General features: G+C 41.4%; 1 protein-coding gene across 3 annotated transcripts in view; it reads right to left on the reverse strand.

The window, feature by feature from the left end:
- Positions 1-230: 230 nt before the first annotated feature.
- Positions 231-27,719, reverse strand: part of LOC140637544 (uricase) — a 76,950-nt gene continuing 49,461 nt past the window's right edge. For 2 of the 3 annotated variants that reach the window (XM_072833946.1, XM_072833948.1), the window contains exons 2-8: positions 21,461-21,679; positions 18,572-18,688; positions 18,395-18,473; positions 6,961-7,147; positions 4,982-5,105; positions 2,897-2,980; positions 231-967 (exon numbers count right to left, since the gene is read on the reverse strand). In XM_072833946.1, the coding sequence (XP_072690047.1) occupies positions 893-967; positions 2,897-2,980; positions 4,982-5,105; positions 6,961-7,147; positions 18,395-18,473; positions 18,572-18,688; positions 21,461-21,679 (885 nt within the window). In that variant the 3' untranslated portion in view covers positions 231-892. Of the gene's footprint in view, positions 968-2,896; positions 2,981-4,981; positions 5,106-6,960; positions 7,148-18,394; positions 18,474-18,571; positions 18,689-21,460; positions 21,680-23,666; positions 23,911-27,719 lie in introns of those variants that run through there. The other variant, XM_072833949.1, reaches the window with a different exon arrangement.

Genomic DNA, 27,719 nt, shown 5'->3' on the forward strand with positions numbered 1-27,719 from the left:
ATTAAATGTGGCTGTTTGTGCCAAAGTGTGATGCATTATTCAAAGAAAAACAAACTGTACTTTTTTTCAGTGTCTACTAAATATTCTCTGAGAATTGTAAAAGTCCTAAAACCAACACATTAAGATTACACAAGAGCTTTTAGAGTAGAAATAAACTCCCAGTGATACATACGCTAGAGCATTCTTAGAAATTCTAATATTCAGGTTAATTGAAGTCACAATGGTGATTGTTTTTTTTTCTTTCTTTTTTTAAGATTTTATTTATTTATTCATGAGAGACACAGAGAGAGAGGCAGAGACATTGGCAGAAGGAGAGGCAGGCTCCCTGCGGGGAGCCTGATGCGGTAGTCAATCCTAGGACCCCAGGATCAGGACCTGAGCCAAAGGCAGACGCTCAACCACTGAGCCACCCAAGCACCCCTGGTGATAGTTTTTAAAATATGATTTTGTCATTACATTTTCTGCATTGCCCAGAAGCAAAGTTTGAGCATTAGTAGGTTGAAAACAATGCTTGCACTTAAATTTGTGCACAAATTAATTGATACGACACATCCATTAATTCATGATTATTTTCTTAGTAAATTGATTCTAAAACCTCTCTAAGACAGGAAGGTGCAAGACAACTAAAAAGAAATATTGATTTATGACTATTCTAATACTGCTTAGCATTTGTGAAGTAAACTGTATCCAAAAAGCATGTTATAATGACTAATCACAAAACACCTTGCTGAGCTACTAGTAGAACTCTTTCATACAGGAGAAAAAAATAACACCATAAATCAACACACTAGTTTGAAATTTTGCATGGTTACATGCTATGATTTCTAGCATCACAGGAGGCTGAGGGAATTCCTCAGTTGAGAGTAGACTTCCAGTGCTGGTGGCTACAATGTCACAGCTTCGAAGCCAGCTTCCTCTTGACCGTACCAGTAATCCTGCCATATGGATTGTCTAATGGTAGCAAGACCTGTAGAAAAACCACATGGCAACGTCAGAGGCATTCCAATACACCGCTCCTTTTTTCTGTGAATCAATATTAAGTCAACAACAAAAACAACAACTCACTAGAGAGGAAAATGTGTATGACCTACAGTCAAGTTATTACAAGTATGGCAATGCCTTATTTTTCTTGCAATACTTGAGAGATGAGTTGATTGTCCAGAAAATTAGAGTTTTTGAAAAATTTTAATCATTGGGATATAAATGTTTTTCAAATGCATTATATATCTCTGCTTTTTAAGTAGACTGTGGTGAACATAATTTGGCTTTTTCTTGATGATTCACTTTGAACATCAGTCATTGTCCAATGCTATAATACCGCCATGCCCTCAGGAACATTTGAGGTCCTCGGGCTGTTAGCCCAATACTAAATGGCTCCAGACAACTGTGAATTTAGAGTTGCTCTGTCTCCCACCCTGTCATTTGTCACTTTGCCACTTTCATCAGTGTGTCCTGAGTCTCTGCTTTTTGTGTGTTGCCTTCACTTTGTACACGCCTGCTGGGTGAGGGCCTGAGAGCAGCTCCAGCCATCCCTAAAGTGCAAGCCCGGACATGGGACAACTTGTTCAGCCCCTCAGGTGCCATCGTGCAGAGCCCTGGCCCAAAGGATCCCGGGCCTTCCTGTGTCGGGGTCCCCATCCGTTCTTCAGGTGGGAGCTGAGGAAGCTGCAAATCTGACTTCTTGGATCTAGAGACACAACGGGCAAGCCCTGCAACGAATCTTTGAGCTTGGATGACTGTAGGCCAGGGGTGTTTGGGGGCTTTGAGGAGACTTCCTTTCTCTGCTAGGTTCTGGGGCTAAGCACAGCCCCAGTCACGGCACTTACCCTTTTGTTTGGAATCTCTTTGTTTTACCTTTGGTGGACATGGCCAGAATCACTCTCAGGTCCCTCTCCTGCTCTTTTGAAGGTAATTATTTTAAAAGGCTTTATATTGTAATTAATGGTATTCTGGTAACGACCATCCTTTCCTTCCACTGAAGTAAACAATGTTGCCTCTGCTCAGTTGAGTGAACAGTACCTGGGATGGAGGTTGCTCTCCTCTGCCACTCAGAGTCCTCTAGCAGCATTCCCAGGCATCCAGGCATGACCTTCGTTTCCCAGTTTGCCACTTTCCTAGGTGGCCCCTCCCTACCTCCCCCTACACACTAAAACAAGCTATCGAGATGATGTTTTTCAAATTCTAGAAGTCTGTGAGAGGATGGATCATATAGAGAAAACCTACCATTCTCAAAGTGGTTCAAGAGGGGAAGGACAGTTCTAATCTCCAAGGCCCCACTACTTCAGGCTGTTGAGTCAGACACACTCATTTGGTTTAACCTTCTGTCATGGCTTAAAACAAGTTCAGGTAAGTGTTTTTTCCAAAACAAGGTTTCCTTTCAAAAAAAGTACACTTCCTCATCTTGCTTTCTATAATTGCAATTGGAAACACAAACACTCTTCCATTTTTCTGTTGACATTTTCTGTTTATTGCTACTTAAATTGAAGACTTAATCCGAAGTTAGACGGTGAAGGAAAATGAAAATAGAATCTTTTTCTTCTCCTCATCACCTCATCATGGAAGAATAATGAAGCGGTGACCTTGGGTGGCACTTTTCGGAGAAGAAGATCTCAGAGCTGTCTCATCTGGCACACTCTGTGCTTTCTTTGTTTTTCAATCCCTGCAGCCTCCAACCCTCCTCCACAATCACTCATCCACTTCTAGGGTACTCCAGCCTCAGGTACTGAAAGGACCAGAGACTAAGGGGACTCTAATCAGTGGCAACTATAAATACTCCTGAAACAACAGCTGTTAAGAGTTTTGCTTGGTGATATTATCGTCCCAAATTTATAAAGACAAGTAAGAGTGTGGGGGCAGGAGTGTAGATGTACTTTAAATATTTTTAAAGTCCTCTTACCTCTTCTTTGTTGATCAGTCCCATTCTGGACATGTCTATGTTAAAGTAGTGAATGTTTGGCAGGCTGATTTCCATGTCTTCCATCTGGAATCCAAAGGAATATGGATCACTTTGAGCAACTGTGAATCTCTCTCTCTCTGTCACTCCTCCTCTGCAACCCACCTGCCCAATGGCCCATTACTCAAGTTCTACCTATTCCTGAGACACCCTCCAATGTTCCTCTACGGCTCGACATTGTTGACTCCTGCTAGTCCTGTTATTAGATGGTGGGCCCACACTTTTCCCCTCCAAGTACAAAATCTCTTCTCAGAAAAGTAAGAATTCCTTGGGTCAGAAAGCTGTGAGACCTTCGAGATCCCACTGGCCTCCTGGTGCTGGCTGGTTAACCTCCTAAATTCTTCCTCAGCCTATTTCCTCCTCTCTAGGCCTATCTCAAACATTTGCAGGCCCTGGAGTAAGAATATAATTGGAGCTATTTAAAGTTATGAATTAAAAAAAATTAAAAAATAAAGTTATGAAAGAAGCAAGAAACTTTAAAGTGAAATATGTTCTATCCTTCCAACTTGACAAATATACCTTCATAACAACCTGGAAGGCCAGAATGTAATTTAGAATACTCTGATTGCTTGCAATGCCATGCCAGGATGTGGTAGTGTGGGAAGAGCCAGACCCCAGCCCCTGGTCCTTCCCACCTTCTCTCTTGGACTCATGGAGTGCACACCCTTGCTTCCATGTCAAGTCTCATCCATACCTCCTGCAAACATCTGCCCCTTCTCCTCCTGTCAAGCCTAAGGGTAAACATACTGATGGCATAATGTGCCTCCAGAGGATGGATCTGAGGAAAAGGTTTGCAGTTTCTGAAAGTAGTCTCAGGGTTATTTGGGCAGTTAATTCTGGGGTGCAGGTATCCAGAGAATGATCTAGAAAGGGATGTGTGGGTACCCGACAGGTCTGTTGCGTTGGCTCCACTGACTCTTCATCTAGTGGAGAGAAGCGTAGCCAGAGAAAGGCCTGGAAAGTGCTAGACCATGGCAGGCATCTCTCTTGCCCAGGTTTCTCTCCATACCATCACGGAACTAAGTTCAGGCCTTTCTTGCCAGATTTCTGCTTCCCAACAGCCTCCAACAGGTCTCCTTGTATGTGGTCTGTTGTCCTTTCAATGTATCATCTTTCTTTTTTAGAGTTATCTTTCTGGAGTGCAAATCCAGTAGTGTTACACATTGGTTAAACCCCTCCGTGGCTCCTAAGAGCTTTCAAGATAAAGTACGGACCATAAATAAGCCCACAAGGATCCTCCTGATTTGGTTCCTGCCTCATCCCTAGGCACTTGGAGAGACTTTCACTCATGGAGCTGATATGAGTATATGAGGGTCATATGATAGACCCTCAACAGCAAATGGCTGTCCCATGATGCCTCCTTGCCTCTATACCTACCATGCTCCCTTACCCTCGAGTGTGAACCCTACCTGTCCTTTAAGACTCAACTCAAACACCTCTCTCTCCAGAAAGCCTGGCTGGCCCTATGTCCCCTTCCTGAGTTGGACACCTTTCTCTGGATTTCCATAATGCTCTATGCTCTACTGCATCATTATTTTACTTTTTTTTTTCTTTTACTCAGTGATGAACTCTTTGAGGGCAGGCACCTTGTCTAATTTATCTTTGTATACTTCATGTGCTGACAGAGTTATAACCATTCAATAATATCAGATGGGTGGATGGATGGAATCTTCCTGCATCTAGCCTTCATTTCCGGGCTACCCTGAACCATAGGCCCTTGGCCTAATTATTCCTCCTTCAGGGCATTTGAGTGTCCTTATATGAGGCTTAAATTGTGGCAGGTTGAAAAGACCCACAGAATTTTCAACAAACCTAGAGAATTATAGCAGTGGCCTCTGTTTTCAGGTTGGACAGATTTTTCCATTTTTTGCTCTCTTCTCACTTGCTATAACAAGCTTTTGAACAACAACAGATGTCATTTTTCATGTGTCTTCCACTGTCTTATTTTAACTCTCAACTCTCTGTCAGAGCTGACAGGAGACACAACAAGTTCTCTCAGTCCTCAGAATGGCAAATGACAAAACATACCTCAGGAACCCGACTCAAAGAGTGCACCTGGATGTCATAGAGGGTCTTCTGGACAGAGGGTGAGTACTCGCCCTTGTCATAGGGTCCAGCAAATTTCTCCAGGACAATGTCCCGAACAGTATCCCTAAAACACAGGAAAGAGACCTGAGGACTCATAGGGTGGTCTTTTAGGAGTATGCTATTATGTTGAGAAGTGGTGGCCTTCTATCCTCCTAGAAAACAATTTTATTGCTGGTTTTAGAAGAGATTAATATCTTGTAATGCCTCCCCCTGAAAACACCTCCCTACACACACACACACACACACACACACACACACCATTCAACAAAGGTATTGAGTGTCACCAGGCTATCTTCATCATCTAGAACTAGTGCCCCCTGGGCATTCCAGAGGAAATCTTCCTCCCTTTTGAAGAACCCATGAAGGGGACTTCCAAGTCTGCTAGTGCTCTTACTGCTCAGCTTGGCCAGTTCTTTGAATTATTATGTTTTTAGGGATTTCATTCTGTGCTAGGCTCTGTGCTCAGGATTTTATGTGATTACATCATTAAATTATCTCAATATGCCTGGGCCAAGTACTATTATTATTCTCAATTTAGACATGAGCAATCTTAAAAGTTAAATGATCCACACTAAGTCATTCCCTCTCCTTAGTGGGAGACCCAACTAAGACCCTGATTCTGTCGTGCTCAATTTTGGGCTCTTTCCAATACATCAGTGTGCTGCCACTGGGGAACAATTGAAATAAAGAAGGAAAAAGAACATCGAGGTGAGGTTCTCTATAAGCATTTTCAAACCCATCACAAAATAAAAGGAGTAGAGCAAAACTATGTCAGTGGGAGGAAGCTACCAGGGGGGCAGACTCCAGCTCATCAGAAAGCAGCATTTCTTTCTTTCTTTCTTTCTTTCTTTCTTTCTTTCTTTCTTTCTTTCTTTCTTTCTTTCTTTCAGATTGATTTTATTTATTTATTTATTTACTTACTTACTTATGAGAGACACAGAGAGAGGGAGGCAGAGACATAGACAGAGGGAGAAGCAGGCTCCCTGCTGAGAGACCAATGTGGGTCTGGATCCCGGGACCCCAGGATTATGCCCTGAGCTGAAAGCAGATGCTCAACCACTGAGCCACCCAGGCGTCCCAGTAGCATTCTAACAATTGGAATGTAAGCAGAGGAATGAGATGCCTGGCCCAAAAACAAACTCAGAGTCCAGAGGCCTAAGTACTGCTTGTCAAGGATATCATAATAATAATCATACCTTTACATTGCTAAGGCATTTATCATTTATAAACTGCTTCTGTGAATATTGCCTCATTTTGAGTTTAGCCTACAATGATCAACTGTCCCAGTTTGCCTATGACCAAGGGGTTTCCTGGGACATGGGACTTTCCAGGGTCAAAATCAGAAAAGTCTGGCAAACTGGGGTGAGTTGGGCATCCTTATGTAGCTTTCTCTGCATCTACTATGAGGTAGTAAAGCCAAATATCATTATTCTCGCTTGATACAGTGGTTCTTTATGTGTGGCTCCTGGGCCAACACCATCAGCATCAGCTGGGAGTTTATTGGAAATGCAAGTTCTCAGACGCCACCTCAGACCTACAGAATCAGAACCCCTGGAAGTGGGCCATGTAATCTGCATTCTAACAAGTCCTCCAGGTGATTCTGATACAGAATAATATTTGAGAACTACTGATATAATTAATTAAAAAACAGAGGGTCAAAAAAAGTAAAATAAAAAAAATAAAAAACAGAGGGTCAGGGGAATTAGGTGGTCCATCCAAGGTCATTTCAGCTAATAGCATCTAAGATTTCTGTACAGATTTACTAATTCAAGTCAAGAGCATTGTCAGAAGGGTCTCTGAACAGTGGGGAGGTTAAATTAGGTAGCCTCTAATTTTCTCTTTCAGATAGAAGAGTCTATGACCTTAGGGCCCCTGGGAAGAGGGCAGAGCCAGAGCCAAGCCCTAGTCCATGCTCATACCAGGTAGCCTCAAAGTCCACGTCTCTGCCCTGGTGATAGCGCCATTTGCAGTACACTTTGGTGGCAAAACACCGGTCCTTCACCTCAGGGAGGGTGGTGAACTGGTCCTTGATGAATCCTTCGAATCCAGACTGGGTCGTTTTCAAGACCTTGAGATCTTTGATTCCAGAATGAATGACTGGAGGTCCTGTTTTAAGTAAAAACGTAAAAGGGGGTGAAGTTATAAACAAAATAGTGTCTTCTTACTGATACCTAGCTCTAAGGATTCTGGTCATTAAAAAATGGTGCACTGTGAACAAAGAACCACCTCACCATCCACGTTTTCTGTCTCCCTGTCTCCTCTGAAGTCCACCTGATGAGGATGGTGTGCCTTTCTCTCTATCTGGACTCCATGATGCCCTGTCTCTCTCCAGCCCTAGGAGAACTGAAGGTCAGAGACTAAACCTTCATGTTGTGTTGAAACCCACAGAAATGAGTACCTTCCTGGCAGCTACACGTACAGGTGACTTCTCAGCCAAATACTTTCCACTTTTTGAGCTCCACTTCACTCAATAGATAATTGTGCTGAAATAAATTAGTAAGCTCCTCCAGAGCAATTCTTCTGTTTGCTACTCTGCCTTTATGGGATGGGGGAGAGTTAGTCCTCATGTTGATCACGTACACTGACTGGTGGCTCCAATTATCATCAACCCCTCAGTTCTCTTGTGGTGATGAGCTCACCGAAATCACACAACTTCATGAATGAGTAGCATTGCAGACCTGACTCAGCCTAAATAGAGACTTCAGCGATGAGGCAGCGACCCACAGGGCGTAGATCTGCCTAAGTGGACACCCATAATGGCTTTGGTTTTTGGCTAAAGGAAATGGGACAAAGTTGGGCCATGGGGGCCTGTGGGAGAGAGGACAGAGTTGGCAAAAGTGGAGGGGCTGGTATGGTTCTCCTGCAGGTGCTGACTGTGTAAGGTGAATGGGGATAGTGGAGGAGTGATAGGTATAATCAGAGGAAGCTATTCCCTTGTGTGCCAGGCAGCTCTAGTTCAGGGCCCAGCACAGGTAGGGCACAGAGTTAGTGAGAGGAAGATTCTCTCTCTTTCTATGTGGAACACACTGTAGCTCTGGCAGTTTGTGAAGACTGAGTAGAACATGGCACCAGGTGACGTGCTGGGAAGCCTCAGAGTACTGTGTTCTGTAGAGAGCATCATTTCTTCCCACAGAGCAGGGACAACTCAGCCAATGCTGAGCAGAGCCAGTGAAGCAGTAGTTGTACACAACGGGTGCAGACTTCTCCCTAAACATGTGTGAGACAGACCTCCAGACTGTCAGGAGGTGGGAAAGTTTGACTGGAGAGATCCAGCAGTTTTGTAAGGAGAGAACTACAGGCCAGGAAAATTGAGGAATTAACATCACAGTAGCCTTATTTGTGCAGGCTGGTGAGGCTGGATGTTCAGGGCACACTTGGGTACAAACCCCCAGTAGCACGGTGCCACGCCAGGATGACTAAGGTCATCTCCTTACAGTATTGAAGCTAGTCCCGATTAAAACCTATCTTTCTTGGCCTATTTAGTGTATAGTTCAAGGGCCAGAGACATCAGGCATCACTATGCTGTACATGGTCTTAGTTGAAAAACAAGACTATAACTCATGGGGGGATCCCTGGGTGGCGCAGCGGTTTAGCGCCTGCCTTTGGCCCAGGGCGTGATCCTGGAGACCCGGGATCGAGTCCCACGTCAGGCTCCCGGTGCATGGAGCCTGCTTCTCCCTCTGCCTATGTCTCTGCCTCTCTTTCTCTCTCTGTGACTATCATAAATAAATAAAAATTTAAAAAAATTTAAAAAATATTTAAAAAAAAAAAGAATATAACTCATGATCCTCAATTAAAATGCAGGACAGCTCTTAATAATTTAAGAGTTTACATCTTCTATGTGGTTTCGGTCGCTGTGGTTAACTCAGGAGCTGTGGAGTTTAGAAGTAGGTATATAATGACTATATTTTGATTTTCCCAGCCACATGTGCACATCTACCAGAAGGAGCGATGGCCAGTGGCTAGTGGTAAGATCAGCTGAAAAATAAGATCAGCTGTTCTGGTTGGAGTGTTCCAGGGTAATGAGGTAAAACTGAAATGATATTTGTTTAATATTCTGAAGTTCTCTTTGGAAACTACATCTGAAGTAGGATCAAGAGAAAGACACTAGCAATGCCTTAATGCTTTAAGTTGGCTTGATTTATCAGATTTTAGATGTATGAAGACGTGGTTCTGCAAAGTCAGCATTTCTAAATGCTACGTAGGGCTGATCCAAGTGAGCCTACGTTTAAAATCCAAGAGAAGTGCAGAAGCAATCAATAAGTACCGATTGAATGGATGAGTGAATGCATGCAACAAGACTGATTCACATCAAAGAATAAGTATTTCACAGCCTAGCCTCGTTTTCTTCTAGACAGTTCTCCTCCATCAATCTTTTACCATGTCCCTTCCTGATCACACCCACCCAATTATAACAGACAGCATGGCAGGGAAGAGAGAGGACATCGCCTTTAGCTGAGAACATCTGGACTATGTTTAGTTGCTGCCTTTTTCAGACTTTATCTTACTTAATCCTCACAAGTCTATTAAGTATTTTTATACAGGAAACTTTCAGTCATTTGCCTATAGTCACATGACTAGAAACTGCAGGGGTAGAATTCGAACTCAGCACTTCAATAATTTCCTCCTTTTTGGATCCCTCCCCATCTGCAGGATGTTTTTTCCCAGCTTTAACTATCTATCCTCATTTCTTTACAATAAAGGGCCTCTCTAGGAGACAAGACGGCTGCCACCTCTCCTTCCACAGTGTTCTTTGAGGGCCTCAGACAAAGTCCCCAGCCTGAAAAATACCGTCTCCATTGATCTGAAATAGAAACTTAAGCATCACTCTTAGAAATGGCCCCTATGTGTCTGGAAAACTTTTTGTTCCTTAAAAATGTCCTATTGAAATACAAAGACCCCGTAAATTATGGAGTGGCTTCTTAAGACTTTATAAACTACTATAGCCTACTTCCAAAAGTTATTCCTTCTAGAAAAAAAAATACTATAGAAATGAAATAAAGGTTTGCAATAAGAAATAAGGTTAGAACAAACAGTGGGAATCCTGAGGCAGGGGACAAAGAGAAAGTTAATGAGAACCAAAGGCAAATTTTACCTATTTCAGCTTTTCCTATACAGTTGGCCTTTATCCCCAACATCCATGCAAACCAATTAGACTTTGGCTCCTCCAATGGTCTTCATCATAAAAGGATTCCTGAATGCAGTTGTTGCATAGGGGTTGAGGCCACAACTCGGGACTCAAGATTTCCTAAATTCAGATCTCAGTGCTCTCCATGCCTTCCTCCCCTACTTATGAGCACTATTCCCTTCAGAAAATTACTTAACTCCTCTCTACCTTGAGTTTCTCATCTTGCAAATGGAGATGACTACCATACCTATTGCCTAAAATTGATAGATGTCTGAGGAAATATCCATAAAGGACTTAGGAGAATGGCTGCCCCAGAGAAAATGTTTTCTAAAAGTTAACATGATTTTGCAATAATTGATGTTTCCTTACCAACTTTACCTGTGAATGTTTCCCATGTTTCACAAAGGCTCATCAGGTTCCAAAAACTACTTCTGACACATCATCTCTATCCACCTCCAGCCCTGGGATGAGACTTACTGATCGTTGGGGAGTGTCAATTCTCCTAGGCAACTTTTAAATGATCTATTTTCTTGCTAGAATCTAAAAATGAAGAAAGAAGTTGTATTTTCTTTTTTTTTTTTTTTTAGAAGTTGTATTTTCTAATGTGTTCTGGCCTCAGTTTCACGCAGAATAAAGTGTTTTGTGTTCCCAAAGACAATTAACCGTTGCCACAGTTTTGGCAGAACATAAACCATCTACTCTGGTGCATTCATCATTCTATGAACAACAACAACAGCAACACAAGCAGCAGCAGCAGCAACAACAACAACAACAAAAACCCTATTCTCTCTTAAAGTGAAAAAATTTTCTTCCTTGGTGCACATTAGACATTCTGGATGAAATCAAAGAGCTTATTTTATCTTCCCTGTTGGCAGTGCCCCAGCTTTCTGATCACTGGTACGAACCTGAGCCTTTCAAATTCATGGACCCATCAACTAAAAATATGATGCCTCACACACTCTGAAAACAATTGCAATTGAGACTAACAGAATTAATTCAGCCAAAGGAACCGTCCTTCTAGATGACTTGTCATGAAACCACTTAATCAGCTTTTATCCTTTTTTTTTTTTGCCATGGTTATAGAGTAATGCAAAAGAAGATCTTCACATTTCACTTTGCTAGAACATAATCTTTGCTAGCTTTTAGTGTCCTCCTACACACTTAACAGATTGTGGTTTATCTCTCAGAGAAGCATACATCCTACCCCTTAGTTCTCTAAGGGAAAGAAACTCACTGCAAATTAATAGAAAATAAGCCCAATTCCTTACCTACGCATCAGGTGTCACAAAGCACAAAGCTTTATGGAGCCAAGAAAAAAAAATCCTGTCATGAAGTGGATAATTGCTTCCATGTTTAACACCTCCAAAAAGGACACAAATAGCTGAAAGGAGGATATTTTAAAACTCTATTAAATCATTCTAGTAGAAAAACCTCAAACTTGTAAAGTGCTAGAAAAAGTGAAGATTAAATATCATTTGCCTTTAAGAGTCCATTTCACTCACGCAGGGAGAGTGCAAGGTGCCTCCATGCAACTCTGGACGGGGAAATAGGGTCAGCCAGGTGGAAGGAAGTTAACTGGGCTTTTGTACAATGAGGTTGTGATCAAGGAGGTTTAAAAGACCTGTGTGTACCAAAAAACATCTTCCTTTGGAGAAACTGAAGAGTTTCAGTCTTGCATCAAAAAGGACATTCACAGCCTACTTGGCAATGGGCCATTTCTGTCCTGGGCCTCTCACTTCCTCCCTCTCACTTCTTCCACCTGCCCAGCCTCAGAAATTACTCTCCTCCAGGACTTCAATTTCATCACTCCCCTTCTTTAAGACCATCTCCAACACTCCCCCATTCTCCAGGTCAGTAGATTTTTTTTTTTTTTTTTACTACAAGTAGACAATATCTCTTAGTTGAGATGTCTTCTCCATCTCCCATTCCTTTACTTAGCTATGCTTTAGTTGAATTTTTATATTTAGTGTCAGATTGGGAGGAATTTGATTCTTAAAGAATTGTGAGTCATAATTCAGGTACGGCAGAGGTCTGTGGGCCAACTTAGTCCAAATAAGTGACTCAACCATCTCAGCCACTTCAAGACTTGGCTACGCTTATAATTCAGGGAGACACATGAGAGAAGAAGTTTGGAAGATCCAGGTTCCTTAGAACACCTAAACCAACACCTTGCATCACATGTGCAGACCTAGTTCTTCTCTCGGAGTTTGGCAAGTCACAAACATAACAGTCGTCATCCCTCTGTCTGGGTGAATCTTCCAGATTCTCCCGTGGAACTAACAGACTTTGAAACAGGTAAAAGTACACTTAATGATGTAGCTTTCAAGGATCTGCTAGGAAAATAGTATAATGGGAATTTTATAGCAATTCTCAGGGTCTAAAATGGTGCTCGAGATTCAGTAGGTTTTCTGTAAATGTGTGTTCAACTGGTAAGAAAGAATCCAGTGCATCAATTACATACCCCGCTGGGAAGAGTCCCTATTGGGAGTTGCATGGCTGAGTGTGTGATTAAGTGCGTATGTTTGACGGGCCAGAATTCTTACCAGCTAGCTAGCCCTCACCAAAAACCTTATTTATTTGTTTTTTATTTTTTTAAAAATTGTTTAAAGATTTTATTTTTCATTCATGAGAGACACACACACACGCAGAAGCAAAGACACAGGCAGAGGGAGAAGCAGGCTCCACGCAGGGAGCCCAACGTGGGACTCGATCCCGGGACTCCAGGATCACACCCTGGGCCGAAGGCAGGGGCTAAACCATTGAGCCACTCAGGGATCCCCTATTTTTAAATTTTTTAAAAAGATTTTATTTATTTATTCATGAGAGACACAGAGAAAGAGAGGCAGAGACATAGGCAGAGGGAGAAGCAGGTTCCCTGTGGGAAACCCAATGTGGGACTTGATCCCAGGACTCCAGGATCACGCCCTGAGCCAAAGCAGACACCCAACCGCTGACTCACCCAGGTGCCCCCAAAAGCCTTATTTACAAGGTTGTAACAACAATCGTTACCATGTGAATTGGAGTGGGGTGGGGGCGAAGGTAGATAATGATTATTTATTTTAGTTAAGCCTATGCAAGGGCATTTCTTGTGATAATGCTTGTACATGGAATTACCTCACAATATCTGTAGTTTTAGCTCTTGGATAACAGGCAAATTAAGAATTAAACTTTGCTATGCTAAGATCATAGATCCTTACTCTCCAAAGAGGGACTGAGTACAAATGTCATCTTTATGGACACAACACTGGAAAATACACATACTCATATACGTGTCCACACACGTACCACATACACTTAGGGCAACAGATGACTCTTCCCCTACCCTGATCCCTGCCAGCCCCGCATGATATTCGGAGGTGCACTAGCCTCTAGAGGAGTCAGGCTGGGGCTTCTGGGAACACCACCACAACGACTGAAGTACCCTGAAATTTTGGGGCCTTCTGCAGAAAGAAAAGGCATTGTCCTTATTACGGTGACCAAGTGACTAGTTTTTCCATTCTGCAGCAGCCAGGTGACTAGAATTCAGGCTGGAAAGAACAAGGGTGTGGAGAGCGGCCTGTTTTCTTCTTATGATCAGCAGAGCCCTACCAAGGGGCCACTCCACTTCTAACTCCAGGGTCCTGCTAAAACATTCTTATGGAAGTCACCGTGACCCGTTTGCAAAACTGCACACTTACTCTTCAGTCTTCTTGTAATCCCAACTTCTGACCTTCCCAGGGCAAACACTGCTTGCCGTTTACTAAATCCATGTCCTCTTCCGCCTGGGTACCCGGCTAGACTACATCTCCCAGCCTCCACTGCAGTTGGCTGTGGCCTGATTGGGTTCTCTCCGGTGGAAGTGCTGTGTGCTACTCTCAGGCCTGGCCTTACGCTTGAGGGTTTCTGCCTCCTTTTGCTTCTCCTCCAAGCTCTTTTCTTCTCCTAATTGTCTGGTAAGGGGATCTGCCCTCAAGGTGACCCCAAAAAGTAAGGATAAAAAAGTAAGGCTGCATCAACCTGGGATCCTGAATAACTAACTTCCCAGAGCAGAGTATCACCCCAACACACACACGCACATGCACAAGCACACACACTCAGGCACGCACACACACATGCTCACACAAATGCTGAACTGGACTTCTACAAAAAGCACTGAGCTTCTTGAACGGAGGCACTACATATGAACCTGTGTGTTACACAGCCTGTTGTCCTAATATAATTCCCAATTTCTTGAAATGTGTTTTTCTTTTGCATCCATGACACCACTCTCCAATCTTCCTTCTTTCTCTCTGGCCTTTCTTCTGACTTTTTTTTTTTTTTTAAGATTTTATTTATTTATTCATGAGAGACACAGAGAGAGGCAGAGATACAGGCAGAGGGAGAAGCAGGCTCTCTCCGAGGAGCCAGATGCGGGACTTGATCCCTGGAGATCACGCCCTGAGCTGAAGGCAGACGCTCAACCACTGAGCCACGCAGGCATCCCCCATTTGACTTTTTAGACTCCCCAACCCATAAACTGGGGAATTTCCCCCAGTCTTCTCACTTTCCTCCTCTCATTTCACGTGTTTTCCTGAAATGGCTCCTTCTTGCCCACAGCTTCACCCACCATCAGTCTGTTGATGGTCTCCAAATCTATCTCTATCCCTCATTCCCCAAATCATCAGCTTACCCTTGAATACTTTCTAATCATACATGTTTTCCTCCATCAGTTCCCCCAAGCCCCTGACTTTAGGGCAACTTTAACTCCTCCTTCTCTGTAACCTCCACCCCTACCCAACCACTCACACTCACTCAGTACCCTTCAGAAACGCCTCACATAATGTCCTCTCCATCTCTACTTCTCACTGCCTTATATCTGACTCCATCATTTCTCCATCTCTGCAACAAGAAATTTTTACTGCCTGTTTTTGCAGCCTGCGCACAGTAATGTTGGTCAGAATTATTGAATCGTGTATACACACACACACACACACACACACACTCACACACAGGCCTTTCCTGGGTCTTTATCTCCATCTATAATAATAATAATAGTAGCTGTCATTTAAGGAGTGCTTCCTATGTGCCAGGTACTGGGCTAAAATGCTTTATATTAATATCTATCTCCTTTAATTCCCTGGGCAATTGAGGTGAACACTGTTATCATCATCTCACAAATGAATATCACTAAAAAAAAACAAAAAACAAAAAAACAAACAAATGAATATCACTGAGGTAGCATAAGTAACTTTCCCACAGTCATAAAGTTATTAAGTAGTGGAGCTCAAATTCAAATACGGTGTAGTCTGATTCCAACCCATATGGCTTTACCACTGGGCAAAACCACCTCCAAGTTAGACCAATCTTGCTAGCATGGTACACCAGGCCCTTCAAAATCCAGCCCAAACCAATCTCTTCATTTTCATCTCAGCTTCTTATATTCTAAGAACTAGACCCTTTGAACTTTCTACTATTCCTCAAATTCTTTGCCCTTTCAAACTCAAATTACTTGTCCAGGATAGTGGTCAGCATAAGGCAGATGCCCAAAATATTTATTTTTCCTCTTCCACTCCTCCTTAGGTCCTACCCACATACACTCTGTTACTTCCACCTGTAATCTTCTTTCCCCTTCTATGCCCAGCACATCCTGAATCATTTTTCAAAAGCCAATTGGAATATTTCTTTCTTCCCTGTCAAGCCTTCCGGACTACCCTAGGAAAAGTTAGTTTTTTGTACCTGTTTGTCTCTCTAGCATAACTTTGATTCTTTCATTGTGGTTTTTAGCCTCTTACATTGCAATAAATCTTGTTATAAGTCTGTCTCTTACATTCATCTACTGTAAACTCACTAGGGCCAAGGAATGTCTTACTCATCTTGGAATTTACAGCCCTAGGATACATTAAAAAGTCCTCAAAATCCAATTGTTGAATGAATAGTATTTCAATGAATGACATAAGCATAGTTCATTCATTTTCTCATTTTCTTTTTTTTTTAATATTTTACTTAAATTCAATTTGCCAACGTATAGTATAACACCCATAGTATATAGTATAGTATATATATATATATATATAACTCATCCCATCAAGTGCCCTCCTTAATGCCCGTCACCCAGTTGCCCTACCCCCCTACGTACCCCCCTCCCGCAACCCTTTGTTTCCCAGTTAGGAGTCTGTCATGGTTTGTCTTCCTCTCTAATTCTTTCCCACTCAGTTTTGTGTTCTCCTTTTTTCTTCTCATTTTTCAATTAGCTCTTCCAAAAGCGAATTCTAGCTCCTGCTATGAAGAGTATGAGCCCCACGCGTTGCCCTCAAGCCCTCTGAATCTGGGAAATGGGAATTAAGATGTCCTGTAAATATAAAATACAGGATTTCAAAGACTTAACTTTGTAAAAAGAAGGTGAAATATTTCATTAGTGAAAGACATTTATTACATATTTAAGGGGCATTGTGTGTATAGCAGATTAAATAAATCATTAAAATTAATTTTTTTGCTTTTCTAATGTGACTATTAGAAAATTTTTAAATTATATTTCTGCTGGACAATAACAGTTTAGAGTTTAAAATTTTATGAGAGTAGTCAGTGTGGTTTGGGTAGGAAAACACTGACTCAGGGAGTCAGGAAACCTTTTTTTCTCTTTCTTTCCCAAAGTCACACATGAAAGGAAGGAAAGAAAGAAAGCTACATTTCAACTAACTAAAAGCTGGGTTGGCAAGTCAATATATCACATGGCTACACATTTGGGGGATTAAAAAATCATTATCTTTTCAACTTAACTACTAGTTATTCAGTCTCCTTTATAGGACAATAATTGCATTACTGCCAATTAAACACTGAGAAGGCCCTGATTGTTCCTAGAATTTAATATTAAAAATATTAAACAACAGCTAACACACTAGAACTTTCTAAGAAAAGGCATTAGCCAATATAACTCAGAATGAGTAGGGACTTATATTTTATTAACCTCATAATATTTCTGACATTTACAAAATGCTACCTCCAATTCTCACCGAAGCTTGAGAAGAGGAGATACAGAAACGGAAAGGAAGGGAAGGAGAGAAGAGGAAAAGAGAGAAGAAGAAAGGGACGAATAATTGAAGAGGGAAAAAGTTTAGAGTCCACATTTTAAATTTATAATGATCATGAAAGTTTATTTTTTTTTTAGGATAGAGACCTTTCTACCACATTTAGCTGCATGATTCTTAGAAGTCCTCTACTCTAACTTGTAGCCAGTTATTGAACTCTATTCTGATCATCTCAACCAAGCAGTGGGAGACAAGCTTTGGGAATTTTGATATTTGCTAAGGTCAGTCCTCCGTACTAATAAGATCCATATTGGGCAGCCCGGGTAGCTCAGGGGTTTAGCGTTGCCTTCGGCCCAGGGCGTGATCCTGGAGACCCGGGATTGAGTCCCACGTCGGGCTCCCTGCATGGAGCCTGCTTCTCCCTCTGCCTGTGTCTGTCTGTCTCTCTCTCTAGGTCTCTCATGAATAAATAAATAAAATCTTTTAAAAAAATAGTAAAATCCATATTGTAATTATGCTCTGAAGTTAAGTTTTAAATTTCTTAGTAAATAAAATGAATTATATAATTGTTATTGCTATTTAAATGAGGTTCATTCTATAGTAATTATAATAATATAGTAGTTTTACTACTATGAAAATAAAATGTCAGAGAAACTCGATTGTTATTTACTAGCTATTTCCTATAAAGGTTACTATAATTATAGCATGGTATGGTACAAAAAGTACTGGTCAGAAAATTCAGAGATTTGAGGTTTTGTCAGCTTGGACCTTTTTTTCCCCTCATCTCAGAATCAGATGATAAAAATGATCTACCTTATTCAGCCCCTAGATTTGTTGCAAAATGTATTATTTCATATATATATATAAAGATTTTATTTATTCATGAGAGAAACAGAGAGAGAGAGAGAGAGAGAGGCAGAAACACAGGCAGAGGAAGAAGCAGGCTCCATGCAGGGAGCCGAACAAGGGACTCGATCACCAGGTCTCCAGGATCATGTCCTGGGCCGAAGGCATCGCTAAACCGCTGAGCCACCCGGGCCGCCCTCATTTTTATATTTTTAAGGTAAAAAGTAGTTAGTTTTTAAATGTACTCCAGAGTCACAGAGCTCATTTCCATCTCCAGATGTAAATGCCTTCGAATTTCTCTACAGTTTTCCTCAGTGTTAATAAACAGAATTGTTTAGAGGAAAGAAATATTGAATTTTCTGTTACAGAATCAAAACATGAAAAGTATTTTCTCACCACTTCTCATCTGTTCAACCTCACAGAAGTGTGTTCCAGTGGGATTGTGAATAAATGCATGGACATGCTTAACTCCATTCTGAAAATTAGGGAAAAAAATGTTTCCAGTAAAATTTCAGCATATGTCATAAAGCCAATTTCTTTAATTAAGCTGAAAACACAAATAACTGAGGTAACCTTTTCAAAACGCTTCCAAGGGACCTCTTCCACATAAACTTGAGCTCGGATGACATGGTTAAAAGAAGAAAGGAAATGCTCACAGATGTTCATTGCAAAAGTTTCTATGCTTTTGATCTGTAAAAGAAAACAAAATGCTAGTGATCAGAAACACCTGCTCCATTTAAAAATAATTTGTAAATACCCATGGAGTTCTCTTTCCTGTTCAAATGCTTTTTAGAATCAGAAAAACATAGATTTTGAAAGAATCTGGAGAGGTCAATGGTCCTTATCCCAATTTTTCACAAGGTCACCAGGTGAGACTATATCCTGTTTTTAAAAGAAACCTGTTTTGCAGGAAGAAATGTGTCAATCAATGCATGAGCAAAATGAAACTTAACATTTAGATTCTCTTTACGGTAAGCTCTGTCATCACCCATGCCAACTACAGTACTATAGTATGCTCCCAAACACTCTGGTATCTTTATGAGGTTGGCCAATGGCCTCCCAGTTTCCCAAGGAAAAATGTTAATGTAGGTAGGGCTATTTCTGTTTCCTTGCTTCACAAACAGACCTTCCATTGACCATCCCTAGCTCCCCACTCCATAAAACAGCTCTCTACTTCTCCATAGTAATCTGTAGACAATGTGTTATGGTCTTAGCATCATCTACAGATGATTTATGACTTTGCCTAAAATGGATTATTTGTACTGGTTTCCCCAGGATAGTTCTGTTTTATGCTTGTTGTCCCAGAATAATTATTTAGCATCTTATTTCACTCCCAGAAATGTCCTAGTTTAGAAAATAAAAATACAAACCCCAGAAGATGTATGTATTTTGTTGAAGCATTATTTACAATAGCCAAAATATGGAAACAATCTAACTGTCTATGAATGGATGAATGGATAAAGAAAATGTGATAGATAGATATACATACATATTTTTATGGTATATATTTATTTATATTTATTATTTATGCCATATTTATATGGTATGTATATGGTGTATATATGTTTTTATATATAATGGAATAATATTCAGCTATAAAAAAGAATGAAATCTTTGCATTTGTGATAACATGGATCATAGATTAACCTAATGGCATCATGCTAAGTGAAATAAATCAGGAAAAGACAACCATATGTTCTTATCTCCATGTGGAATCTAAACAAAACAATGTAACATTTTATTTGGTAAAAAACAAACAGAAAAAAATCAAGTTCATAGATACAGAGAATAGATTGGTGGTTGCCAAGGGAGAAAGAGTGAGCAAAACCAGAGAAGGGAATCAAAAGGTACAAACCTGCAATTATAAAATAAATAAGTCATGGGAATATAATGTACAGCACAGCCAGTACAGTCAAAAATACTATACACGTCTACTGGAAAGTAGTTAAGAGAATAAATCTTATAAGTTCTCATTTCAGGGCGCCTGGGTGGCTCAGTCAGTTAAGCATCTGCCTTTGGCTCAGGTCATGATCTCAGGGTCCTGGGATAGAGCCTTGAGTCGGGCTCTTTGCTCAGCATGGAGTCTGCTTCTCCCTCTCACTTTCTAATAAGTAAATAACACCTTTAAAAATATTATTAAAAAGTTCCCATCTCAAGAAATAAAAATTTATTTCACTACATATACAAACTTCAAATCATTATGTTGTACACTTGAAACTAATATAAAATTGTATGCCAATTATACCTCAATTAAGAAAATCAAAAGAAATAAGCAAGCGTCTTGATTTGGATAAGAAATTATATGGTGATTCTATCTATAATGAATAAATTCTAATTGTTTTTAATATCCAAGTCCATTCCTTCACTTTTCTGCATCTCTCACACAATACAGGAAATACAAGAATCTGTGTTGCCTAGCTCTCTTCTATAGCTCAGCACGAAAGCCTATTTTCAATTTGTTTTTTTAAGGGAGCAATGCTTTTGTCCATAGCCATGTTTATGCTTGCTGAGCCACTCTGATTAACAAAAGAAAGGTTCAGCGGGGAGAAAAACCTTGCAGAAATTATATGTCAATTAGTCTGTTCATTTCATGCATTCTGAGTAAGGATTTCGTGCAAAAACATGAGAAAAAGAAGCTTTCCAGTCTACATTTCTTGTCTTTTTAGGTTTCTTAGCAAATAGAAAAATTATCTTGAGCTGCCCAGAAATCTGCTGGTGGTCCAGTACAGCTTCACTCACACTTAAAGAATGTGCAAGCTGAAGTGCTAAAATATCAGATTCCTTCAGCAGCAAGACCCTTTTGAAGAGTATACTTAACACCATATCCAGACACTAAGTGGTCACGGAGTTGGGAAGATTAGAAAGGCATTAAAAGTTGGGCAAATAGACTTCAAAATATATCTTGTACTCAAGATTTTCTTCTATAGTAACACCAGGAAGAGAAATGGTACTTTCTTCTATAAATGTACACCATTCTAAAAGAAAAAAAAAATAAGCAACAGGAGTCAAAGAAATGTATGACAAAAAAATGTGTAAAATTCTATTCTGAAATCCTCCCAGGGCTTTGATTTGCCAATGATCCTAATTAAGAGAGAACTTGTAAATTTGTCAGATAGGATTCTCTTCCTAAAAGATGTAGTAAGTTGAGAACCAAAAAAGAGGAGAAATGAGAAGAAGAAGAAGAAGAAGAAGAAGAAGAAGAAGAAGAAGAAGAAGAAGAAGAAGAAGAAGAAAGAAGAAGAAGAAGAAGAAGAAGAAGAAGAAGAAGAAGAAGAAGAAAACTGAGAAAGCTCTTCTACAAGAGTGAGAATTTTAGAATAGAAATGAAAAAAATTAGTGGCTTAAATGTAAAAATAGGGTTAAAAAGTACAGGGAACTTGCAGTAAGCAGTGATATCCTCAAGTTAATAGTACAGTGAATTCTGCATCAAGACAGGAAGCCTCTGAGAAGAATGACACATACCCCTTTAAACTTTGCCAAGACATGAACTGTGTTCTTGATGGTGTCTGTGGGGATGATGTCTGAATTATCTCCATACACGTAATCTTTTTTGGAGCTCAGAGTAAGTTGCACTGAAGTTGCCACCTCTTTAATGCTGTGGTATTTTCCATCTCGCTGAATGTGGAGAACTTTCACCATGTCCTTCCCATAGCCAGTTCGGACAAACTCCACCTCATCGTTCTACAATAAAAACACAAGTCATCTTATCGAAGAAACCTAAATGAAGGCAAAAAGTCTGCAAGCTCTTCAAGCCTTGATTTAACCACATCATTGTAAAAGGTGAGAGTTAAGAGTATTCATGGAAGCAAGACTATATCCAACCTTTGAAGAAAAATGAGAAGTTGCATGGAGTAAAGAGAATTGTGAAAAATGGATGAAAATATTATCAAACTAGCCTAAAGACAGACAGGTAGATGGCTTTCTTGATAATAATAACTAATAACAAGGAGAACAGTATCCCCTGGACCAAATGATTACTCTGTTTTATTTCAACCGTGCCAACTTTAATCCTTGTAGCAGCTCCAGAAACTAATATTATTCCCATTTTACAGAGGGAGAAACTGAGCTTCAAAGAGTTTAAGTGACTTGCTCTACTTCACATAGCTAGTGAAGGATAGAGCCAAGGATTCACACTGTTGACTCCAAATTTTGTACTCTGAACCACTGTGTAGACTGCCATTCTTCTATAAAATTTTTTGGCTTAAGTTAACTGAAACTAATTACATCCTCTTTTTTATACGGAGTGCTATTCTGGAGAAAATGCCCTGTGATCAATAAGAACAATTTGAAAATTGCTTCTTCTACTTGCTGCCGGGAAGAAGAGTAATTAGTGACAGGGTCCAGATTACCTTCAGGAGTGCAGAGCCAGGGCCATCTGGCTGCAGGGAAAGCTATGCTTTTAGCAAAGAGACACTTAATAAAAGCCTGGTGATTGATTCATTAGTACCCTTATCTGGAACTGGAGCTCTCACTAGCGAATACATCCATCTCCAAGGCTAGGATTCAGAAGATTTGTCCCTGGGTTTTACTGGTATTTGAGAGAAGAGGCAGGAGGGAGCAGAGGGACAGAAAAACCTATTTTATTTATCATCAAAACTGAACATTAAAATGGTAATGGAAGAAAGTGACAAAAATAAAAGTAAATCAAAAACGGCATGCAGTGAGAGTCTGGGGAGGGTCACAAAGAAGGAACCTCACCTGCTAATTGCACATAGGCAATATGCTGAGGGCTGCCTAAAAATCTGTTTACATAAAGCATCACCAGATCCCATGGGAGGGATTGTAAAATACTAACCAACATCAGAAGGTATTGTCATGTTCTTAATCAAAGTGAGAGGGATGGGAGGCTGTCTTAAATCTCAGGGATGGAGCCTGGTAGGTAGGGCACACTGCTGATTTAAGGGACGGCTCTGGGGAAGGTCCCTCAAAAGCCTCTGACCCAGTTTTGGAGGGACTCATCTTCAAGAAAAGGATCAATAAGAAAACTCAAAGAGCAGACTTAGAGGATCTTAATAACTATAATTCTGACAAGGAAAGAGTCACCGCTTGTGGTTGCAGGAGCTTTGGCATCAGACCAGGTCCAAAATCTGTCTTGCTATTTATAGCTTTGTGGCTTGCAACAAATTATTTGTTGGCTCTGAGCCCTCAGTTTCCCCAGCTGTACAAACGGAGATAACCGCCCCAACTTGTAGGAGTTGCTGGTGAGTGTGAAAGTCCCATCTCAGTTCCTAGTACCTAGTGGAGCAGTGAGGTCCATCCCAGCAACCGTGGCCACGTCAGGCCTGGCTGTGGGCGCAGCAGTAGCAGAGATGACAGGAGGGACTTCGAGTAAAGGCACCAGTTTTTAGGGTAGAGAGCTCTGCTGGCTGTAGCCAGAGGAAGACTCTGACATGCCTTTTGAGCCACAAGGGATTGCACCAAGGGGAGGGAGGCACTTGGATGGCTTGGGGCCCTTGGATGGCGTGGACGAGGGGCCAGAGCCAAAGGCCTCCAAGATCGTCCATCAGCCCCAGGACACAGCAGGACTCAACAGATGTTACTTCTTAGTCCTATGTCCTGCCATTAATACCCAAGCTACAGTAGCTCAGTCTGCAAAAATGCAGGTAGTTCCTACATGATACATAGAAAGATCCAGTGAGCGCCACACTTCAGATCCACCCTTGCTCACCTCTCCAACTGCATGTCTTGCCACAGCCTATTTCAAACTCTGCTTCAGCTAATCATGGCTCTGCATGATCTCTCTGTCCATAGGCCCTCGAATATGCTATTCCTTCTTCCTTGAACATCCTTTCTCTTCCTTCTGCCCAACTACCAACCCCTCCACTTGCCGAATGCCTTCTAGTCACCCTTCAGTCTCAGATGCCACTTCTCCCGGGGAATCCGCCCAGTCCCTCAGGTCTGGAGTAGGTGTCCCTTCCATATGCTCTGGAAATAGTTATTGCCTTATCACAGTCTTTATCAAGTTTTGTTGCAATTGCCTCATCATGTGTCTGATTTATTCAAAAATGGGAAACTGTGAAAGCAGGAACCATTCTATCTTAGTTGTCATGGCAACTCCAGTGCTCAGCACAGTGCCTAGAACATAAATAGGTGCCTAACAAATGTGTCGTGAATGAATGAATGGTGCACCACCACCTCCACTCCTTGTGTGGTGACGCGGAATAGTTCTTGAAAATACCCAAAAGATTGCAATACAGAATCGCCACCTCAGCTCAAACCCAAGCAGGAAGTTCCTCTTCCTGGGAAAGTGGGGAAGGCCCCATCTGCTCTCTGATCACCACAGCCCACTGGGAAACAAGGCCCGGGAAGGGCAGAACTGAGTGTGGAGAGAGTCATCGAGGCAGCACCAGGTGCTCGCGTTGCTAGCAAGCCAGCACTCCACGGGGTGGCCATCCGGGAGCTCCTGAGGGGAGGTCAGCGCTCCTCGGCAAGCTCCCGACTAGGCCCTGGCACCAGAGCAGAGATTGAGAAATCCCATTTACTGCATAACAAGTCAGAAGAAAAAGATCATAACCATCTGAGGATGGAGTGGAATGGAACAACGGCGGTGTGGGATGCCTAGGAGTCTCTTGATAGGATCTGACACAGCAGATGATGGGTCCAGAGCAGAAACGAGCCTGCCCTCCTCAGTGAGACTCCCCCCAGTTCTGTAGTCAGAGAGTCAGAAGTAGGGGCCAGACCCCTGTCATGTATAAAGCATAGTCGGGTGCAGAGGCCCATGTCCATGATGATTGCACAATGAAACACGAAGGCCGCTCTCATGTGGAGGGTGGGCCAGTGGCTGAGAGGATGGGCTCTGGGTTCTGGAATCAGGAAACACAGGTGCGAACCTTTGCTCTGCCATTGTTAGCTCTGCACATGGGGACGAATTTCTCCATCCATAAAATGGGAATAATAGTAGCGCCTACCTCTCAGGATCATTGTGAGGATTATGTGAGAAAAAACCCAAAGCCCTCAGGAAAGAGCCTGGCAAATTTTAAGTGTTCAATAAATGCTAGCCATAATGATCATTGATAAATAATGACCACATGTCAGATTTTTACATCAAGGAGTCCTCCCAATTACTGTTAGAGATAAATACCCAGATTGCGCACCAACCCAGAAACACCGGGGCTGTGTGACAAGGCTTACTTCTGCCTTCACTTTGGTTGTCCTTCCTCAGGCTTGTGTGGCTTCAGGAAACAAAGTTATGAAAGGAAACTCGATTTCCTAGAGTAATACTCTGGATGAAACATCAGAAGGAATAAATTTTAACCTGGCTCTACACAAGAAAAATCCCCTTTCCTTAGACATATCTTGAAAGATAAGGGGCTGGAAATCATTAATTACCTCCAAGTAATGTTAGAGAGGAGACTCCAAGATTGTAAATTAATCTTGTATTTCTCTTCCATAATGAGATAGTGAGGATTCTTTTATTTGCAGGCCATACTAAAAAGGATGCAGGCCCATCACTACAGGTCTAGGGAGGCGTAGCCTGGAGTCTGTTAACCCCTAGAAGGCCCAGTGCATGGATTTGAGGTGGAAAATATTGAGGAAGATTTAAAAAAAAAAACTTTCGTAAATTTAAAAATGACTTGCATTTTCTCTTAAGTCTTAGAAGAGCTTCTGTAAACCTCATCTCTTCCCTCCATAACAGAGAGAAATACAAAAGGGCTAGCTACTCGGGACCCAACACAGATGTAAAAATCAAGTCAGTTGCAGTACACCGTAATGGAAGAACTATGCATGGAGACTGGCCTCCCTTCCTGTCTTTGAAATGTTCTGGAGAAGTTCTTCCAATTCTGTGCCCAGGTTTTTCCTTTGCCTGCCTATTTTCTTGAATACTCACGAACAAAAAGATTTCAGAGAAAGATGCTGAACTAATATGAGAAAAAAGAGCACTCATCTGAACAATCTTAATATCATTTTGGCAGATTTTAACAATACATGAGGATAAGAACAATAATGGTGAATCATACCTGAGAAGCAGTTGGTATTTTTTTTGGCTGCCTAGGATCTACTAAATGTCAGATGGGAAAATATTGATATCTAGTAGAAAATGTCATGTTGCTTTAGGCTGTAGAATGGCTTATTTTTGCAATCAAGGAGGGATATGCCCTGAGTTATGTTCAAAATGTGACTCTAAAGGGATTTGTCAAGCAGATGTTTCAAAAGCAATCTAACAAGTCATATGCATAATTATGGTAGAATGACCTGTTACCTCTTGAAGACTCCATTTATAGGTGCTCAGTGATTTTCACACCTCTACCTCTTACAAAGAAAGAAACTTGTCACTAAAGTCAGTAATTCTAGATGTTGGCAAACTGACTTTAAATAAAATAAAATAAAAATTACAAATAAATAAATAGAAGTCAGGGGAAATGCTAATTTTCTCACCAGCCTCTTCATAGCACTAATGGCCTTAAAGCTGAGAACTAGAAGAAGCATCTAGGATTAGGGACAGGTAAGGCCACAACAGAGAATTGATTGAGATCTGAAGAATTTGATGGGAAGGAAATTTTACTGAAACACATACATTGAAAGCTGTCTCTTTCTAAATGTGTAAGTCTTGAGAATAAAAGTAATAGTAGCAACCATTTAGTGAGGGTTTCATATGTGTCAGGAACTTTGCATCTATTATTCCCTCTAATTCTTCACAAGAATCCTATGCAGTAGGTATTTTTAATCCAACCTTGACCAAGGGAGATACTAGGGTTAGGTATCCTGCCAAGGTCACACAATTACTAGGCGACAGATGGCTGGAGGAGAAACCAGCCCATTTGCCCCCAGATGGCATGCTCTTTCCCACTGCAGGCCAGAGTCCCTATGCCCCCTGCATGGGCAGCCCACTCTTTAGGGAAACAAAGGATGCAGAGGGAGGGAAATGGCCATGTGACTGCAGAAATTTGAATTTCTATACCATTTTTTAAAATTCTACTCATTGGTATCTACATTATCTTATCTATTCCTCACCAAAAAACTCCAAAAACCAACCAACCAAACAAACAAACAAAAAACACAAAACCACCCAACCCTGCAATTTAAAGAGAAAGAATCCATATTCTAAAAGAAACTTTTGTCAGGGATGTTAAGTGAGCTGCCCAAAGTCACATGGCTACCAGGAGGGCTGGTGCAGTGGAAAGAGCCCTGCCGAGCCTGAAGAGCCTTACTCTCTCCCACTGTACCAGGTAGAACTTACTGGACGCCCAGAGATACCCCTGCCCAAACTGTTGCTTTTTTCTAGAACTTAAGTCATTTTTCTTAAATTGCAAGAGAATTCTAAGCTCTGATCGATTCTGTGTATATGGCGGGGATATTTAAGCTGTGAAGTAAGGGGAGAATGAAGAGCTGATTGCCCTGTGGGGCAGGATGAAAATTCAGCTTCGTGTCTTCAGTAGCAGGTACTACATTTGGGTCAAACATTGACTTTCATCTGGGCAGGGACTATTGCAAACATGAGTGATGTAGGCTTATTTGTGGTCATTAAACCCATATCACCAATGGACTGTTTTAGTCCATCTGCAAAGATGATGAAATAACTGCCCCAGAAGAAAAGGAAACAAGGAGGAAAGGAACCAGCATTTAATAAGCATTAGTAATGTGCCAGGGACTATGCACATAGCATCTCACTGAGTCCTGAGACCCCTCCATGAAAGCACAGAATACGAGCCTCACCTTTAGAAAAGGAAGGTAACAGTGTTGAGATTCAAGAGTTTGGTCAAAACTATATGGCGGTCGCAGG

This window comes from Canis lupus, chromosome 8, assembly GCF_048164855.1.
Source record: "Canis lupus baileyi chromosome 8, mCanLup2.hap1, whole genome shotgun sequence".
Classification (NCBI taxonomy): domain Eukaryota; kingdom Metazoa; phylum Chordata; class Mammalia; order Carnivora; family Canidae; genus Canis; species Canis lupus.